The sequence below is a fragment of the Phalacrocorax carbo genome, chromosome 12 (assembly GCF_963921805.1).
Source record: "Phalacrocorax carbo chromosome 12, bPhaCar2.1, whole genome shotgun sequence".
Lineage (NCBI taxonomy): Eukaryota > Metazoa > Chordata > Aves > Suliformes > Phalacrocoracidae > Phalacrocorax > Phalacrocorax carbo.
In genome coordinates, this window is record NC_087524.1 from 5,531,873 (window position 1) to 5,552,707 (window position 20,835).

The 20,835-nt window shown below is 37.0% G+C and overlaps 1 protein-coding gene across 4 annotated transcripts in view; it reads left to right on the plus strand.

The window, feature by feature from the left end:
- IDE (insulin degrading enzyme) overlaps positions 1 to 20,835 on the plus strand; it is a 74,049-nt gene that overhangs the window by 42,721 nt on the left and 10,493 nt on the right. For 3 of the 4 annotated variants that reach the window (XM_064463838.1, XM_064463835.1, XM_064463837.1), the window contains exons 14-20: positions 1,316 to 1,398; positions 7,142 to 7,286; positions 10,020 to 10,130; positions 12,208 to 12,328; positions 14,676 to 14,767; positions 16,944 to 17,055; positions 18,137 to 18,304. In XM_064463838.1, the coding sequence (XP_064319908.1) occupies positions 1,316 to 1,398; positions 7,142 to 7,286; positions 10,020 to 10,130; positions 12,208 to 12,328; positions 14,676 to 14,767; positions 16,944 to 17,055; positions 18,137 to 18,304 (832 nt within the window). Of the gene's footprint in view, positions 1 to 1,315; positions 1,399 to 7,141; positions 7,287 to 7,817; positions 7,963 to 10,019; positions 10,131 to 12,207; positions 12,329 to 14,675; positions 14,768 to 16,943; positions 17,056 to 18,136; positions 18,305 to 20,835 lie in introns of all 4 variants that reach the window. The other variant, XM_064463836.1, reaches the window with a different exon arrangement.

Here is a 20,835-nt window from a genome sequence, read left to right on the forward strand (position 1 = left end):
TTTCTCCTCAGCTGTATGTCTGTGCCATTTACCTTTTCTGGGCCCTGGCATTTGTCTGGCCCCACAGCAAAACATTGCAAGGACTAAATCAGCAGAGATTAGCTGTACAAAAACTGAATTTTTCTGCTGTTTTATATGCCTAAGTGAGCTTATTGCAGACTGGAACAGTGTTGTAGAGAAAGGGAGGGACAGGAACAGAAGGGTAGGAACAGGATAACCATTTTTGCTGGCAGCATGTCACTGGGTCACCTTTGTTGTAATGGCACATCTTGCCCTGAAAAACCCTCAGGAAGGAGGGCAGTTAGCATACGGGCTTTGGCCTGAGGGCCAAATTGTTACTATGGTCTGTTGGATCAGGTCACCAGTACCACAGACAGGCTGTACTCTTTATCATTCTGTCCCTGATGTCAGATGTATTCTAAGCTGCATAGTAGCAATTTAACAGAATAAAATTTCTTTTCTCTCACAGAGAAGCTGTAATTTGGCTTTTTAGTATGAGTCGAATATTGTGTAGAGGAAGGTTCGCTGTAAGAGACTTATTTCTTCTATGCAAAAAGGAGGGGGAAAATACTATGCCAAATCCCTGAGAAGCAAAGAACATCTGCTCAAAAATATGAGAAAGAAAAACAATTTTACATTTAAAAGTTCTCTCTTCTTATCTACAACAATTTAAAGAAAAGGGGTTGCGGGGGAAAGTCAACTAGAGTTGGAACAGAGAGACAGTATCTATTTCACAGTTCTTCTGAGAGAAGAAGCAATAGGGGAGGTTGTTAAGATTCTTTCCTTTACTATGATGAGAGATCTTTTAACTAATTTCCAACTAGTTTCACTACTTTTTCTAAATGTATGTGGTTTTTTTTTGTTACGAATGTTACTTTAAAACAACATGCAATGCATTAATATTTTTTACTAAAAGCACTAAATAGACAATTATATTCGTAGTTGAAGACATGTAACTATATGTTGCTGTAGTGCTGCATAATGGCCCATCTTTTAATGCCAGCATTAGCAAGGTATTTTGTGAAGCTAACTATATCTGTCTTTGATCACTCCTGCTCTAGAAGAGTAGTTCCCATTTTGATCATAAGTTCATTCACAATGCTGCAGCCATTTAACTGCTTGTTAAGGTGACACATGGTAAGAAGAGAGTCTGAATAAGGATGGATGGATGTCTACACAAATGTATATGGCAAGAATACGAATTTAAGGGGACAACACTAACCAGATTTGAAGCGGTGAAGATACTTTTTAAAATAATGTAACATATTATATTTAAAAGTTAGGTAACTTAACAAAACCTCTTTTCTTGACACAGGACACTGCTATGAGCAAACTGTGGTTCAAGCAAGATGACAAATTTTTTTTGCCAAAAGCTTGTCTCAACTTTGAATTTTTCAGGTATGCCATGTTAAGTATATCACATAAATTGCTCTCCAAAAGTTTCTTGTTTGTTAGGACTCTGCATTTCTGTGGCAAAAACTTCCTTGCCTATACTGAGGCTTCAAAACATTTGTCCTTACTTGGGAATACGGAGTAAGACACAGATAGCAGGAAGGCCCATATAAATTATGCATTAGTTGAGTAGCAAGCAGTTCAAGGTGCTCCGTCTCTCTTAACAGGAAAGGTTCATCTAAAAATACTTATAAAACATAGAAGAAAATTTGTTTTAGTTGCTGTACCTAAATTATGCCTGCCAATAGGACCTTTGCAATACCTCTTTTAAAAATCCTTGTATATTATTTTTAATTATTCAAACAGAAGAAGGAGGTTCACAGAATGTGGAAAAAGGGACTGGCCACTTGGGAGGAATATAGGAATGTTGTTAGGGTGTGCAAAGATGTGACAAGTAAGGCCAAGGCCCACTTGGAATTAAATCTGGCAATGCATGTCCAAGGTAACAAGACGAGCTTCTTTAAATACATCAGCAGTAAAAGGAAGACTGGGGATACAGTGGGCCCACTGCTGAACAAGGAAGGGGCCCTGGCAACGCAGGATGCAGAGAAGGTAGCATTGCTGAATGCCGCCTTTGCCTCAGTCTTTACTGCTAAAGGCTGTCCCTCAGGCATCTCAGCCCCCAGAGAGACAAATCTGGAGAAAGGAAGACTTACCACCATCAGTTGAGAAGGATTGGGTCAGAGATCACCTAGGCAGACTGGATCCTTGCAAATCCGTGGGCCCCGATGAGTTGCAGCCGCGAGTGCTGAGGGAGCTGGCGGATGTTCTTGCTGAGCCACTCACCATCATCTTTGAAAGGTCATGGAGGACAGGGAGGTGCCCGAGGACTGGAGGACAGCAAATGTCACTTCCATCTTCAAAAAGGACAAGGAGGAGGATGTGGGGAACTATAGGCCAGTCAGCCTCACCTCCGTCCCCGGAAAGGTGATGGAGCAGTTCATCCTGGAGGCCGTCTCCAGGCATGTAGAGGACAAGAAGGTTATCAGAAACAGTCAACATGGATTCACCAAGGGGAGATCACGCTTGACCAACCTGATAGCCTTCTATGATGGTGCGACTGGCTGGGTCGACGAAGGGAGAGCAGTGGATGTTGTCTGTCTTGACTTCAGTAAGGCATTTGAGACTGTCTCCCATAGCATCCTCATAACCAAGCTAAGGAAGTGTGCGTTGGGCGAGTGGACAGTGAGGTGGACAGAGAACTGGCTCAACAACAGAACTCAGAGGGTTGTGATCAACGGGGCAGAGTCTGGATGGAGGCCTGTCACTCGTGGTGTTCCCCAGGGGTCTGTGCTCAGTCCAGTCCTGTTTAACATATTCATCAATGACCTGGATGATGGGACAGAGTGTAACGTCAGCAAGTTCGCTGATGACACCAAGCTGGGAGGAGCGGCTGATACACCAGCAGGCTGTGCTGCCATCCAGCGAGAGCTGGTCAGGCTGGAGGGCTGGGCCCAGGGGAACCCAATGAAATTCAACAAGAGCAAGGGCAAGGTGTTGCCCCTGGGGGGGAACAACCCCAGGCACTGGTACAGGCTGGGGGCTGAGCTACTGGGAAGTGTCTCTGCTGAGAAGGACCTGGGAGTGCTGGAAGACAACAAGGTGACCCTGAGCAAGCAATGTGCCCTTGTGGCCAAGAAGGCCAACGGTGTCCTGGGCTGCATTAAAAGGAGTGTGGCCAGCAGGTCGAGAGAGGTTATCCTCCCCCTCTACTCTGCCCTGGTGAGACCACATTTGGAGTGCCGTGTCCAGTTCTGGGCCCCCCAGTTTAAGAAGGACGTGGAACTGCTTGAGCAAGTCCAGCGGAGAGCTACCAAGATGCTCAGGGGACTGGAGCATCTCCCTTATGAGGAAAGGCTGAGAGACTTAGGTGTGTTCAGCACGGAGAAGACCGAGGGGGGATCTTGTCAATGCTTATAAATGTCTAAAGGGTGGGTGTCAAGAGGATGGGGCCGGACTGTTTTCCATAGTTCCCAATGACAGGCCAAGGGACAACGGGCACAAGCTGGAACACAGAAAGTTCCACCTGAACGTGAAAAAAAAACCCTTCCCTGTGCGGGTGCCAGAGCAGGGGCACAGGCTGCCCAGAGAGGCTGTGGGGTCCCTTCCCTGGAGACATTCACACCCCGCCGGGACGCGGTCCTGTGCCCCCTGCTCTGGGTGTGCCTGCTCAAGCAGGGGGGTTGGACGAGATGACCTCTAGAGGTCCCTGCCAACACCCGCCATTCTGTGATTCTGTGATTAATGACTAAATTGCAACTCGTCTGAGATAGTTTTTCTTTATAAAATACTCTTCTGATAATTGTTTAAGGTTCAAATTGTGTTTTAATTTGCATAATGCAAACCCGTATAAAATTCTAAGTGCTTAAAATTGTGCGGTTTTAACTGATTTTTTTTTTAGAAGAACACTGTATTATCAATGAATATGTGATTCTCGCCTCAAGATGCATAATAAAGTGCTGTAATGTTAATTCTGATCTTGCATTATTTTCCTCACAGTAAAATGATTTATTTTTTTTTAAAGTGAGCATGCTAATGATGTACCTTCTTAGTGTTCCTTTCAAGAATAATTTCTAACTTTTGAATTAAAAAAAATAAAGTCTGTTTTTAGAGTGCAGCTGTTTCTGTGCTGGACTACTGAAAGTGAAGATTCTTTCAGGAACTGTCCTTCTCTGGCCTAATTAAATGATTCAGTGATACTGCTGGAAAGGCTATTCCTGTGTGCCTGCTCAGGCAGGGGGGTTGGATGAGATGACCTCCAGAGATCATGTGTTATTCTGAGTACTTGAGCTTTGCAGACTAATGTAATGGAATGATTTGCCTCTTTCCCCCTAGAAATGGTTACAGATGGAAAGCTGGCTTTTTTCTTAGGGTTCTTTCCTTTTCTTTAAAAATAAGGTGGTAATTATATATGAATGGATGTGAGGAGATTGTGACAATATGGGGTACATCATCTCCAAAAGAAGTTGTAAGCAGGTTTGTCTGGTTTTGATACTTAAGGAAGATTCTTAGTGGATCTATTTTGAGACTGCTCACACTGATGGTCATTGGAGGAAACGGTGAAATGGATAGTGTTTATTCATGAGACCTGATGAAATTACCCATAGCTCTTGTGGCCAAGTGAATTGTGAATAAAGGCATCTTAATAACATGGAGTTCTATACAAAGTTTTATGCCCAATTCTAGATCAGAATATGATGGCTATGCTGCCTTGTAGCAGATTACAAGAATTTGTTCACACTATAGACTGCTTCAGTAAGATAGAAAAAACTAGGAGGATTTCTTCTGTCTGCACCCCTGGTCGTCACAAATTTTTGGAAGAACTTCTAGCCCGGATGTTATAGCAGCAGCTGCCGTGTAAATTAAGAGGAAGTTGATGAGGGTGGTTTCTTCCTCAAACATAAAAATCCAATAGGAACAATCTGAATATATGAACCTTTTGAAGTCACATTGTTCCAAAACTGAAAATCCTTACATGGCAAAAGCCTTGCATTAAAGAAACACCACAGTAAAAACCTCTGACATGGGACTTAGCATCCATCTTAAAGAATGATGATAAGCTTTTGCTTTTGTATGCATTACGACATAAGAACTCAACAAGTATCCTTTTTTTGGAAGGAAGGAAAATAACAATATAATGTTCTGTTGTTTTTAAAACTTTCTAAACGTAATTATAAACTCTGCACTTCAAGTTTCCCAAGGTTTAGAGAGATGGATGTTAAAAAATACAACGTTAATTACTTTTAGCAGGATGCTTGCTACCTTCCAGTTTAAGAAATATTTCAAGCAACTTGAGTTGCTCATAAGGTAGCCCAGGATCAACATTTCAGTGTGGATTCCAGCTATGTCACTTACAGCCCTGTTTGAAAGGGGAAAAGACTAGACTTTAAGATTTTTCAAATATACTATTAATGATTGAGTTGTTTTCCCTCAAGTCTAGTCAAAACAAAGGTAAACTAGAAATAAGCATTTATTTACAAAGTTGTCAGTAATAGAAGGCAACTCCCAGAACAGTGTTATAAGAATGGTTTTCTGTTATTTTTCACTTGAAGATTAATGACTTAGTAGTCTTAATTATTTGCAAAATTCCCTGTTGGCCACTGCAGCTAACTGAATATACAGAAGTTATAACTGATACGGATGTAGTAATCAGTCAAGCTGATTAAGTGTCTACTCTGGTATCAAGATGGAAAAGAATATAATGAGTTTGGAGGAAAGTTTATGATTACATACGATAGACCTACATGTTGCTTTGAATTAAGTCTTAATTTAAAAATTCAGTATTAATTGGATTTGCATCATTTGGCATATTGAAATTGCTCAGTTTTGGGAAATTCTCATTGTAGGGGGAAATGCAAATAGCAGTGTCTTCTTCTTTTCTACTGATCCGTTTGCTTAAGTTACAAAAGCCCAAGCCCAGAATAATTAATGCACTGGCAGTAAAAAAACATATCCTAGGCTAAGATTTCAGACTGTAGTAGGCTCTGCTTCTCTAATAGATTAAAAAAAAAAAACAAAACAAAACTCTTCCACTGCTTCCTTTCCTTAATTTAGGAGGAAGGAGAAGTCAAGGCCTTACTAAAACCTACTAGGAACCTTCTTAAAAATACCTTTGCAATGTATTTTAAAGTTATCAGCATGTGTGTTGTAGCAATGTGATCTTTGTTTTACTACACTAACATTGTTATACACTATGAAATACCATGCTATATAGATGTAGACGTATATAATAGCATGTCTCTGAATATGGCTTAGTGTTAGTTAGGGGAAAATTATGCAAATGGTGTGGTTTTGAATAGTAAGCCATATCCTGACAGCAAATTGTTTTAGATACTGCTGATTATTTCTGTGAAATTGCTAATGAGTTTACATGCACTTCAGAAGCATTTAAAATAAATATTTGATCATAGAACAAGTAACTTGTCTTGACTTTGCAAATCTTTAAAACACACCAATATTTAACAATTAGTGCAGTTGAAACACAGCTTGTGTCTTTGAGTTGCATTTCTCTTTCTGAGAAATTTGTGACGGTATTTTATGTGATACAACATAATAATAAATACATAATACATAAACACATACATACATACATAATACATAAATAATACATAAATACAACAGTAAAGCTTGTATAGTTGTTGCCATAGAAAAGATAACACAAAAAATTATGGTGGTATGAAAATGGATATGCCAGACTTCTTTCCTGGGCTGAACTTAGCATGTACAGCATATTTTTCTTACCACAAATTGCTAATCTCCTAATTTTTGTAACAGAAATTACTTCATTTTCTGATAGTGTAGAAATATTAATTAACGTTCAGTATGTGGGCTTTCATTTCAGTGTATTTAATTATGTTGGTTATTCAGGGTGTATTTAGTATTTAGTTTATTTTACTCCTGGTGAATTCTGGCTGTGCAGCAAAGTAAATATAGTGTGTCTTGATTTATGAGCACAAATAAGAGAATGTCTGCTATCTTAAATTTATTTAGGCATCGCTCAAACCATAAACAAGCTACATAATTATTTTCAGGTATGTTCATATTTGGCTTCAAAATAGGAATCCTTCATAATGGGATCCATCAGCATGCTTGCAGTAAATCTTGTCTCCTTCAGATCAAACTTAAAAGGCCAAAAGAAACAGAGAAATTATTTTAAACTGCATATTTTACTTTCAACATTTTCTTCCAGCCCATTTGCTTACGTGGATCCCTTGCATTGTAACATGGCCTATTTGTACCTTGAACTACTCAAAGACTCCCTCAACGAGTATGCATATGCAGCAGAACTAGCTGGCTTGAACTATGATCTCCAAAATACCATCTATGGGATGTATGTAAGTACCCAAACCAAGGAAAAGCTTAGAGCCTTAAAATTACTTCCACTCATCAACATTTTAATATTGATTTGATGGAAGGACTTTTATTTAAAAAATGGGTCTAAGGCTGTTACTCCTTTTGATCTTGGTTATTAACCATCCTTTCTTTAATTTGAATTTAAGTTGAATTTTGTTCGAAGTCTTCAACAATCTTTCCATTCATATTAAGCAAATTTTCTTCTTTATTTTTATACCATTCATGAAACGAATTAGTTGTAATATTTGTTCCTCCATTTAAAAAAAGAAAACAACCCTAATCCAAGCTTGCATATTATTTCAGTTTGTCAGATATCTACTAAAAACTTTCTGACTGATGGGGTAGAAGACCCCCTTTTCATGCTATTAAATAAATGGTACACTTCAGCTTTCCTGTTCAAGAACTACGGATCATGAGGCTGCATATACATACTCTTCAGTCATGTTTCTTCATCCATTACTTTGTCACTGCTTGAGGTATCAAAGCATTTCTTTTGTTTTTCTTTTTGTTAGTCGCTACATTTATGCTGATCCTCTCCATTGCAACATGACATACCTGTTTATCAGGTTATTGAAGGATGATTTAAAAGAGTATACATATGCAGCACGCCTCTCAGGTTTGATCTATGGCATTGCATCAGGAATGAATGCAATACTTGTAAGTAAGAAAAAAACGCAGGAGGAAATGAAACAGCTTGGGAGTTGTTGAGCTTGGAGAAAACATTTGACTTCTGCATTTTTAAATGAGATGGTTAATGTTTTTTTCCTTGCGTATATCTCATGAATTAAAGGCAAAGCAAAACTGTATTTTAATCAGTACTGAGTGACCCGTTGAAGATTGCAGTGTCTTGTGAACGTGTGTGCAGTGCAATTGTTGCATTCTAGTTCACATTTTTACTTGCTTGCATGCTAATCTTGAAAGTACTACTGCTGGTTTCTATACAAAAAGATTAACTTTTCTGTTGAATGAATCTCTACAGATTTTGTTATAATTCTCTAACTCTGCTGTAGCGAACTGTGGAAATGGATTGTGCATGTGTTCATTAGAATGCAATGCTGGATATTTATGGCTTTTCCTTAGCGTTTTTTTTTAGTTACGTGTTTTATAATCTCTTTTGAGGTGTGGACAATACTTACTTGATAAATACTGATATTGTGATAAATTGTTATTTCTTACTCAGCTTCTATGAGATTTACGATAGGGGATTTTAATAGTCTCTCTTGAAATTCTATTAAAAGCTTTTATTAACCATCATATTATACCAAAACATGTTTTGAAATTTCCTGGAGAAGTATTATTTTCCAAAGCATTTTAGTAAGAGAATATACTGTATATTGTCTCTACATTTTCTGTATGAAAGAGTGTTCTGCAATTTTTTTTTTATCCAATGCAAATCTCATTTCCTGGTAGCATTCACTTAACTTACTGCAAACGTGGTTATCTATTCTCAGTTTCAAAGCTTGCTGATGTTTCCATGGTCAGAGTTAATTCAGTCACAGTTTAGAAATTTAGAGTTATTCTAAATATTAGCTGATTTTTGTAGGGTCTATGTATTCTACTCTAAAGATTCTGTTTTCACGTATTAAAATTAGTTTACTCCATTTTGGTATCTGGGAACTTTAATATTCTTGAGTATATCTGAAGAAGTTTTATAGTCAATAGGTCTAACTGTACAATGTTGATACTTTAAGCAAGGACAGATGCTACGCTGAAAACAATCACCCATGGTGACTGTTGAACAGTTTGGGTTCTTACGCTAATTTAGGATATCAGCCTTTGCATAAATCCATTTGTGATAGCTTTTTCTTCAAATTCATGGTTTCAGGTATGTTCCAGCAACTATAGAGAAAAAAATTCTTCCTGCTGGAAGGCAGGAATTCACCCGTATGTTGGTCTGTGTCCTAAAATTTAGTTTTACCCTTAATAATTATCTGCACGAATACAATTAAATTCCTTTTTTTTTGAGGTACTGAATTTTGAAGGTTTTTTCCCCCCAAAAGGCCTTCTAATGCCTTCTTTTCATTAGACAAACTTTCTGTAGCTTGATGCAATCATATAGAAATTTTTAAGTTTCTATGTTGTTTTTTAAATGACCAAGTTTATTTCATGTATACTTTCAAAAAAATGTGTATGTTCAGATCAATATCTAAATTTTATTGTAGACTAACTACCTTGGTGTTTCAGCCCAGCACCATGCTGGTTATAAATTGTGCTGCTGTTGACAGTACCCCTTTTCTTGTAGTGCGGCTTACTTCCACTTATGCAAAATACTTTTTTGAGTAATGAGATAAACATGAAGCTAGGTTAAAAGTAATTTGGAGAGAATATTTAAGAAGGCTGTAAATCTGGATTTCATTACTAAAATGAGAAACTTAGAGTAAAACCATTTCAGTACTCCAAAAGTATAGTTTACTGACTGGACTCAATACCTATAATACATAAAGATCTGTATTCTGAGTACCATTGGCTTACATCAACATGAAATCACATTAATTCTCTGCATTTATAACTCCTGGGCAAATATGCAATGTTATATTCGTTAGTCATCTTCTGATGGGTAAAGGGATTTTATTTCAGAATGAGTTAATATTGAATAACATTGAATTTAGAGTAAGTGTTCAAAAGTGTATTGTTCGCTGAATTATAGAAGACTTGGTAATCGTTTTATTCTTTTATCTTCCACATTTAAAGCAAATTATGCGCTTTTTCCCTAGCTTTCTGTAAAAGGTTATAATGACAAGCAACATATCTTGCTCAAGAAGATCATTGAGAAAATGGCTACTTTTGAGATTGATGAAAAACGATTTGAAATTATCAAGGAAGCGGTAAGCTACATGAGAAATTTATATTTTGGAGTAATTGAAAATTTAATGCATTGGCTTGAAATGAAATCTGAGGGCTGATCATCCATGGAAATACAGAGTGAAATTCTGCCTCATTGGGACTGCAGAAACTTTTTTTTTTTAATTGGTCTTTTTTGTAGCCATGAGTTCTCCAGAGTGTTTGTATTACATTCTTGGATTAAAACTAACTGGCCCTGGAATCTTCTTTCAGCCAGTCTTTCCTGTGATTGATCAAGGGATTGCAACTTCCTTTATAGGAGCAGAAATCTAAGAAGGGGGACCAGGGATAAAACCTTAACTTTATATCCTGTCGTACAATTTGGAAAGGCCCCAGTGGGATCTAGCTGTAATAGAAGGGGAAAATGGATGAAGAGGGAAAGGAAGTGTTGAAAAGATCCGCAGCATTTATTTTCCCAAGATGTGAAGAGGAGCTCTGCTCCTGGGCCAAGCTCCTTTGGTGCAAAAGTAACCAGCTGGTTAAGTACATGCTGACTTCTAGAAGTCTCACTTCCTAAATTTAATGACTGATCTATATATATGGAATGTTAAGTCAGATATTTATTTTTTTTTAAGCTCCTGAAGTAAATTTATGAATGGTGATTACATTTGCTAAGCCCAACAAGATACGTAACTGCCCTTCTGGTGCTTTCTTTAGTGCAAGACAGAGGTAGAACAAAGGAAATTATCAAATTAGATATTGGCACTCACAGCAATAAGTTGTTGTGGAGGTATAAATGAATGCACAAGGATTAGAGTGGTGTTGGGAGCAGGCTGACTTCTGGCCAAGAAAGCTTGCAAATAGTTTGCAGTAGATGAGAGAGCTAGGGCTGCAGAGAAGATTGCTGCCTGCTTGCTATAGTCGTAATTAAATCCACTGCTTCTGGTGATTTTTGAACATGTGACTGGCCTAGACAGCCACCAGGGCCATCTTTAGTTCACTGCTATTTAGTAGGAAATTCTAAGCAAGTGGACATCAAATACAAGGTAGATCTATTATAAAGCGCTTTATTTAGGGCTCTGTGTACCTAGGATACATGAATTGTCTGGAAAGTTTTAAATAGATGTGACAAATGTCAAGATAAAAAAACCTAACCCACAGGTCTGTGAATATATCTGGTTTGGATCATTTTCTTTTAGTTTAAAATGTTTCCCTGATTGTCTTTACAATTTGCTTGAACTTTGTATTTTGCGTGTTTTGTCATTTTTATAGACTTTTGTTACATAGGCCTTTTGTATATGTAAAATGAGGACAAAATACAAAAAAGTCAAATCAGATGGGGAGATTACCATTTTTCCACTCATGCCTATACCTAACAGATAAGGGAGATACCAGCTTCTGGCTTCTGTTTCAAACAGATGGAAGGATGCATCCTCAGCAACTTCATGCTTGCTGTTTCTCACTCATGTACCCCGAAATTAGTTATTCTTCTCCTGTACCGGCAGTGATCCCAGCTTGCCAAAACTATTAGTTTGCACTATCGGGTTCCTTTGGCAGAGGAAAAAGGTTTTGCTTATTTTGTAAAGGTACAGCTGGACTAGAAAGGATATTATTTGGAGAAGATGACTGATTCTTCTTTCATACCTCCTTTATCCAGGCAAAGAATTCAAAGAATTTCCCAGATGCTCCTGTATTTTTCTAACCAAGTCAGTCCAGGGAAGCAACTGGGGGAAAAAATATATTTTTCTATTAGCAATATTCCCCCATCCCACCTCCAGACAGTCCTCATAGAATGCGTATTTCCTGGGTAGAGCTACTTGATCTAAATCCTTATTTAGGTCTAATTGCAATAACATAAATTCCAGTTATTAATTTTATGGAGAAGCTTGATTTCGTGCTCATTTCAACTACCTTAATGGTTACTGCTTAACCCATAGGCTTAGAAGACAGCATTATTACTAAGGTGATTTAACACAATTTTTAGGAGGTCTGGCAAGCAAGAGAATGTTGTTGACATTTGAAATGTATCTTTTTGGTGGTACACGAAGTAGTGAGTACAATGTTAATACTTCATGTTTAGAAATAGAGTTCTGTAATTTGAACTTAATTATTTTGTTTTAGTACATGAGATCGCTTAATAACTTCAGGGCTGAACAGCCTCACCAGCATGCAATGTATTATCTCCGACTCCTGATGACAGAAGTTGCTTGGACCAAAGATGAATTAAAAGACGCTCTAGATGGTAATGTTTTGCCATTAAAACTTTATTATTGTTATTTTTTCATATGGAAAATGTCTTGTTACTAAACTATTGAAGGTACCTATTTTGAACCAGGACCGTTACACAAGTGAAGCCCTTGCAGTGCCAGACCTCAGCTGATGCTGGTGGATGTCAATGCCTCTGCACTTGTCCTCCGGTTTCTAGAAAGTATAGTAGTTCAGGCATAAGGCCTCAAACGGCACAGCTTGCAGGTGAAAGTTCAGGCAAAACTTGAACAGCTTTGTGGACATGAGTCTGGGTATGGTGAATCCAATGCTTAACCAACACTGCTAAAATCATTTGGCTCCAGTTGACAACTTGCAGACACATGGGGAGTGCATTTGCATTGTACTTCCCAATGTGTGTACTGTTTTGTTTTTTTCCATTATCAGGGAATCCTAACTCCTGTTTCTGTAGATAATAAAGAACTGTAGATAATGAAGAAAAAAGATGTAATTTCTGTAGATAATAATGATGATAAAAAATAAAGAACATTGTAGTTCTTAACAAAGACAAGGCGCCACACTATATTTGGAGGAAGAAGAAATTTCAAATGAAGAGATTTGATTGATTTTAGTAATAGCTGAGGAACTCTTCCCTACCTGTATCTTACCGCATTGCAACAAAAGGCTGTTACTGCAACAGTTTGCAAAAGATCTTGTAATATCTTCTTGGAATACACTGAGACACTCTTTTCAAGAAGAATATCTGGCTTTTGTATTCATTTGAGGGGGTGGATTGGGAATACGTATCCATAGTTGTCAACGACTGACACATACCATAACGTTTGAAATTGTGATGCTGAAAACTGCTTCATTAAGATGGACTCTATAGATGCTCTGAGTCAGCTGCACAGGGGTGTGTGTTTTTTCTACAGGATTGCTCCAGGACAGAAATATAAATGTTTAGCTGTAAAGTTTCTTGAATTATTGCAGGTATCTTTGAGATTAGCAGTGGTGCCAGTGCAGCCTGTGAAGTCAATGACAAAACTAATGCTCATTTTCATGGCAGTGAGTTCAGCTTTATGTAGGTGATTCCTTTTTTAAAGACTACTGAATTTTGAAGAGATTTTCTGTTCCATGTTTAAGTTGTCTTTCAAAGATTAATCCTACTGTATTCAGCATAAGAATGGCTAGAAATGGAATGCTGGAAAGGAATGCTGTCTACTCAGCACTTCTGGAAATCTGATTCAAATACAGGGAGTTTATGCATTATTCCCCCCCCTCCCCCCCCTTTTCCTCTCTTACACTCAGCGTGACTGTAATCTTTTGCACTATTAATAAGCAATTCTGGAGGCAAAAATGAAGATTAGGATTATACAATAATAAAATGTTGATTTGGAATCAGAAAAAAATGCGGAAATTTGATTTTTATACTGGTGGTCAGGCACTTCTTTTAAGAGAGGGAAAGACTGCTAAGCACAGTACAGGTTTTTCTAATACAAATCACAAATCTGTTAGATATGTATGCATCCTCTACTGAATAACCGAGTGTCCTCATAATCTTGATTGCATTTGTCTTTTCAAAACTTTTGTGAAATACATGAGTATTGTTAGTTTTTATTTTAGTTGAGAAAACGACAAAATGAGAAATCAATAGATTTGGTGATATAGCGTGGGTGTTCTTGTAGTGTCAGGGAATTAAGAATGGAGATGTTGACTTTGGGATGAACAGCCCATCCATTCAACCATTCTTCCTCTCTTATTCTGTTGATTATGTTAAGTTATGCTTCGTGTTATATATGAAAACTGCTTTGCAAAGACAGGCTAGCATAGAATACGCGTGCATGTGTACTCTGGGGTATATTGCAAAAATGTTTTTCTTGTGTATTGTTTGTTACAAAGATACTATCAAAACACCATATTTGAGTTGAGGTTCTTTTTTTAGCTTTGATGGTAAATGCATAGTGTGTTTCTTGAGCATTACAAGCTACATGCTGCTTGTTTAGCTAATAACTAAGGCTTTATCTCGGAACACCACCTGAATGATTGCAACTGTTTTCTCTGGAGAATGAATGTTTGTTCAGCATGATTGGAAAAAGGCGTCTTCTTTTTTTCTCTCTCTCTCTCTCTCTCTCTCTCTTTTTTTTTTTTTCTTTTTGGAATCTGGGTCAGACGGTATGTGAATTCTAAGTGAAACAAACTATATGATGAGTGCTGCTATTTAGACCTGGAAACTTTCCAATGTTGCATTTTTAAGGAGAGATTCACTTTTTCATGATGATGAGTTTCTCCTCCTCTAAGAAATGCACCGTATCTAATGATGAGTTAGGTACTTCTTAATGTAAAAATGCATGTAATTGATTTAGCTGTCTAAATATCTATTCTAGATGTCACTCTTCCCCGCCTCAAGGCCTTTATAGCTCAGCTGTTGTCACGGTTACACATTGAAGCTCTTCTCCATGGCAATATAACAAAACAGGTTGGTGTGATACTTCCTTTAATAAAACAATTTTAATTTAAAAGCAGCATAAAAAATTGAAGACGAGTTTAATCTCAGATCTTAAAGCAGTTTTGCCAAATGTGATTTCATAATTTGACTTTGTACTTTTTTATTTTTATGGGAGTATCATAATGTCAATTTTTTCCACTAGAGATTTATTAGGCTAAGCTAACTAGCAAAGATGTAAGAATCCAGGATCCTTCCAAATGAAGTACTTTGCAGAAAGCTAAACAGGGATGGTGGGCCATAAAAAATAAGTGTCAGCTCTCAGTTGTGTCTCTTTGGGAGTAAAAATCAGAAAATATTTGTTCTGTCTTCCATTAAAATAGTAACAGTTTATATTTGCTTAGGAAATCTAACAAAATATTTGAAATTATGTACCAATACAAAATGTAGTCCCATGTACATTTTTGCATTCTTTGCATTCTGCAGTGTTTTCAGTGTTATACCAGCTCTGTGATACTTAACTAACAGGAGATGTTATAAACGCTGCTAGTGACCACTGAATGTACGGAGAAGAAAGTTAACTAGGAAGGAGGGGAAAAATAAAAAGACAAAGGAGCCAATAGTACTGTATGCACAAAGTTTCCTTTTTCAGGGATGTCTCTGAAATTTTTTAAAAATATTTTATAGAGTATTTTTTCATGTGGAGAACTGTAAAAAATAATCTCACGTTTTTTCTTCCTTATTTCTTACACATTTGTATATGAAAGCCAGTTCCTTCTGAAATATAACTGAATGCCCAGATTTGTTAGATTTCCTTGATGATGCAGTCATAGCAGAGAAACACATTCTTTAGCTGGCGTAATGGATGGCTATTGAAGGGTCCTACAGCTAGAGAACTGGGAAGGATGTACTGTTATGCCCATAGCTCTGTAATGTTTAGAAATTATCTGCAAACCTCCCTGAATAGATGTGGGTAGGAAAAATTCTCTATCCTTCAGTGCCCGTGATGTGATCATCGCTGACAAAGCTCAGAAATTTTAGCCTGGATCTAAGAAGTTTTTCCAACTAAAATTAAATCAAAATTTACATACTCTTGTGACACCTTTCAATACTGAACAAGTTAGTGAATATGTACTTTTTGAAAAATTAGGCCTATATAGCCGCTAAAAATTCCCTTTGCTTCTTGAATTAATTCAATTCTAATATTTGTTTTTTGACTGTTCCTTTTATTTATTTGCTGCAAGCAGATGAATAGTAAACTCATCCTGTTCAGAACATCTGTCTGAACAGTTGTCTGGTCACTGTGTCAAAACAGAATATTTATTTGATTGGAAGAATGTGTAGTATTTTTCTCTGAACTTTCAAACTGTGTTTTGTTAGACCTCAGTCTTTCTGTCTTTGAGATTGGGTGGAGGTGTTGGGGGGGGTTATTAATTAATTAAGTTTTGCATGTTTTTGATAAGATCACTCGTGTGGTGTGTTTGTCGCAGTGCAGACTAAGAGATTTTGGCTTTCAGCCAAAACTGCTGTGTAGCAAGTTACTGTCATTTCCAGTAGGCAAGCTACAAGAACACATAACCCTTAACACGTAAAGCTTTTGAAGTTAAATCCTTGAAATCAAACAAATGATTTAAAAAACTTTTTCACTACTTATGCTTTTTTAAATATAGTTATTTTAATCCATCAAATAAGAGAAAGCTTCTGGGCAGTGAGTCCTAACACTACCAGTAAGTCAATAGAATTAATGTTTGAAGTTAACCATTAATTTGTTTTCTTAAAATTCCATCTGATGAGGCATCATTCGCTTTGCAGACATGCATTGTAGGTGTCTCGTTTTCAAACTTTGAAAGATGAGCATATCGAAGTGGTGAAGGGAAAGGAGGAAAAAAAAAAAAAGCCCATTGAACTGTAATTTCAACAGCATTGGGGAGGAGCAGTAGTTAAGCATGTAAACAAGATAAATAATAAATTTTTAAACATATAAAAATAATTTAAAAACACAAATTACTCACCCCCCAAGCCCCCACTTCCTCTCATCTACTTAACTTATGCTGTATTTTTATTACATTACAATATCCCTACTTTTTTTTTTTTTTTTTTTTTTTACTTTTTTCTCTCATGTCACCATCAATAATTGGAAAGCTGTACCCTGCTGTTAGGTACAGAATAACTAATAATCATTAAAAATCTCTTCTGTTGTCTCTTGCAGGCTGCATTAGGAATTATGCAGATGGTTGAGGACACGCTCATTGAGCACGCTCATACAAAGCCGCTCCTCCCCAGTCAGCTAGTGAGATACAGAGAAGTGCAACTTCCTGACAGTAAGTCAAATGATTTATTTACAATTTTTAACACATACTAAATTGAGATTCTCTGTTTGCCAATGGCATTTTAAAATTAATATTATTCTGTTGCTGGGAGTTTGTTTCAAAACATGACTTACTTGAAATTATTTTAAACTTTAAAAATATAATTAGGGTGTGGTTTCGTTAATAAAATTATACACTAATATATCATCTTTCTGGGATACTTCAAAATGAATTTAATTTCATTTTTAGTCTGTATATGTAAATTGGGACTTCTTGGGGTTGGAACTAGATAACCTTTAAGGTGCCTTCCAACCCAAAGCATTCTATGATTCAATTCCTATTCGCTCAGTATGATTTATGAAATAAGAGCCCTGTCCCACACTCTGCCTCACAAAGTACACACATTTGAATAAGCACCATTTATTGAGCACTTTTGAGTATTAATTGGCCGTTCAGTGAAGGATTGTCCTAAATGACTCTTGCTTTTTGAGAAAAACAAAAGCTTGTAAGGCAAGTAACTTTGGGGTTTTTTTTCTAATAGAAAATCTTTTGGTCTTGTAGTGTTGTATATGATTTTACTTCTATTGTGCAAAAAAAGTCTTATATAAAAGAAAGGAGGTTCAAGGAATTACTGGGAGTTACACAGGAATGATGACATACGTAGCCGTACAGCCAAAGCCCATATCTGATCATCAGCCTGTGGAAACTACCATATACCAAAGAAGCTGTTGGTATTAAATGCTGAATTATTTTTAATGTTCATAAATGTTTCTGACAAATTGTCTTTAGAAACTATTTACACAGTAGAGGCAATGCAGAATTCCACTCCAGTTCCAAAAATATTTTCTGGAGGAGAAACAGCCAGTTTCAATTTACTTGCTGATATGCTCAAGCTATGACATTTTGATGTGTTAAAATAATCTTTTCTTTACTTGTTTCATGAAAAGTATGCTGTTAGTGGAAATTCTGCTTTAACAGTCCTGAACCATTTATTATAATTCCATTCCACAAGTGATAGACCATTATCTTTTTAATTGTGGACAATAAGAATGTACATTTTTACAAACTTAAATGTTTTAACTTTGTGTTTTAGGAGGTTGGTTTGTATATCAACAGAGAAATGAAGTTCATAACAATTGTGGCATTGAAATATATTACCAGACAGACATGCAGAGCACTTCTGAGAATATGTTTTTGGAGCTCTTTTGCCAAATTATCTCAGAACCATGCTTCAATACTTTGCGCACCAAGGAACAATTAGGTAAGTTTTCCCATAGTGATTATGTGTCTGTATACACACATGCGTGCATACTCATACACTTACATGAGACACGATGAGGTGTTCTTTCCCTGCTTAGTGAATGCCACTTAAAGGGCACTTGGTAAATGTAAATCACTTTAACTGCTGATGACTCAAAGGAATGTTACTGTGCACATACTCTAAATTGAGAATAAGCAAGCATAAATTTTAAGATAAGTCTGAAATATCTGGAACCAGCTCTGCTTTAAAAAAAAGTTTGAGTGCTGCACAGAAAATTTCATCTCTCAGATTTTTGCCAAAAGGAGATGAGATCGGTTTCCTGACTTTTAGATCTTCTTAAAGAATCAGTAGTAGTAGCTCACTCTCTTCTGCTTGTGATCGTACTTCCAGGTGCACTTGATGATTCCCAAGCCCTAGCTTAGGTATACTGCTGTAAGGGTCATGGTAAGCTGCCATGCTAAATACAGTTCAGGCTTTTTAAGCATACAGCTGTTCACCAATAAGTACAAATAATAGTTACTTGAACCAGTAAGACTAAGAACTGGAAGGTTATTCCAAACAGGACGAGGAGAGACAGACTTTGCATGACAGTTTGCATGACTGAGGTACTGATGAGGAGTACAGTTTTTCCAAAGGTGAGCGGCAGGGGAATGTCTCAGCGTGGTGACTATGAACTACCAGGGAGATCAGGCAAGGTTAGGCTTTTTGTGAGCAACGAGCAGAATCAGCCATACCATATTGATTGTAGGGATTTTAACTATCCAGGTATCTGTTGAAAATAGGGAGGGACCCAGGTTATTTAGCAAGTTTTTGGAATCTGCTGCTGGCAGGTTTCGTACTGAAGTTGGAGATAACAGCTAAAGAGGAGGCGGGGAGCTAGTGAGGAAGAACGGTGTGAGTGTGTCCAGCACAGCGTAACTGTCAATTGATAGAGTTTACAAGACTTAGGAGGGAAGACACTAGAAATACCAGCAAAATTCAATAAACTTCATGGAATCTCTGATAAAGCTACAGGAAAAGAAATTCAGAAGTTAGTAGTTTGCTAAACAGTAAAAGTAGTAACAAGAACTCGTCAGCTGAAGTATTTATTGAATGAGAAAGAGGAAGAGAAAAGTTGTCAATGGTAGAAAAAACATGGCTTTGTAAGTTCTCACTTGAAATATCAACTGTGACGAGATGATTTCAAAAATAAATACCAGTGATCAAAGTCCAAGGCTTATGTTTGAACAGGAAAATAACAGATTAAAGGTTGTTCAGGCAAATTAGAAACTTTTAAAGAGTTCAAGCATGATGAACTCTTTCATTACATTTTTTTTAAATTACATTTTTAAAAAACCCGCAAAATTATAAAATCCTGGAATTAGAAATCTTATAACTGAGAATTTGTGGACGATAGATGAGGTACTGGAAAAATGGACATGGGTAAATGCTATAGGTTTACTTAAAAAATGGAAGAGAAGAGCAGGGAAATTACAGATCGGTTAGCTTAATTCTGATTCCTGGAAAATACAGAATAAGTTATCAGACCAGTCCTAAATTTATAGAAGATAACTGAGAGACTATTACTGGCCAAACTCAGGTCAGACTAACCTCTTTTTTTTTTTTTTTTTTTTAATAGAAGCAGAGTTTGGCTGTATGGATGGAAGTGGTGATGTCATATCTCTATTCTAGATAGTATGAAAGGCGTGTAACATTCTCAAACAGGCTAGAGATAGCGCCTAGTGTAAAAGTGCTACACATTTTGATGCAAGACTGTTTGGAAATTCGTGACTGGGGAATAGATAAGGATAGTTCATAAGAAAAATTACGTTACAGAGCTCTGTTGTGATCCAGTGCTATTCAGCATTTTCATAAAAACTCTGGACGATGGAAGAGTGAATGTACTTATTAAATCTTCAGATAATACTAAGCTGGGAGATGCTGCAAGTGTGTGGGAAGATAGAATTCAAAGTTCGTTTGACATTTAGGAAACGTGACTTGAGTGAACAGAAGATGTGGTTTGGTAGGAACAGTTTGGCAGGAATAACCAACGGCACAGATACAAGCTAGGAAGCAACTGGCTAGGTAGCAGTTATGTAGAAAACAATCTACAGGTTACAGTGGATCAGAGTAGAACATAAACCAACAGTGTCATGTTGCTGTGTAAAAGGCTGGGATATATAAATGAGAGCTTCCAAGATGTGCACACAGTAATACTCCTATATTGTTCAGGAAAGGAGTTGTCAAAACTGGATACGGTATTTCAGTGAGCATCAAGGAAGGATTAGGGAGCTATAAAACAGGATTTAAAAGACTGAAGTGTGACAGATCTGTTATTAAAAGGCTTGGGTGTTCAGATAAGCAAAAGCTGCAACAAAAAGGGAATAATATTTTCTTTGTGACCAATTGATGAGAAATAGTGGTCTTACGTTGCAGCAAAGAGAATTCAGATGAGACGTTATGAAAAAATAATAATAAATTCCTAGTGTTGAGTCTAATGAAGCACTAGAGTACAGCTTAATTTCTGGTTACCTAATCCTGATGACAGAATT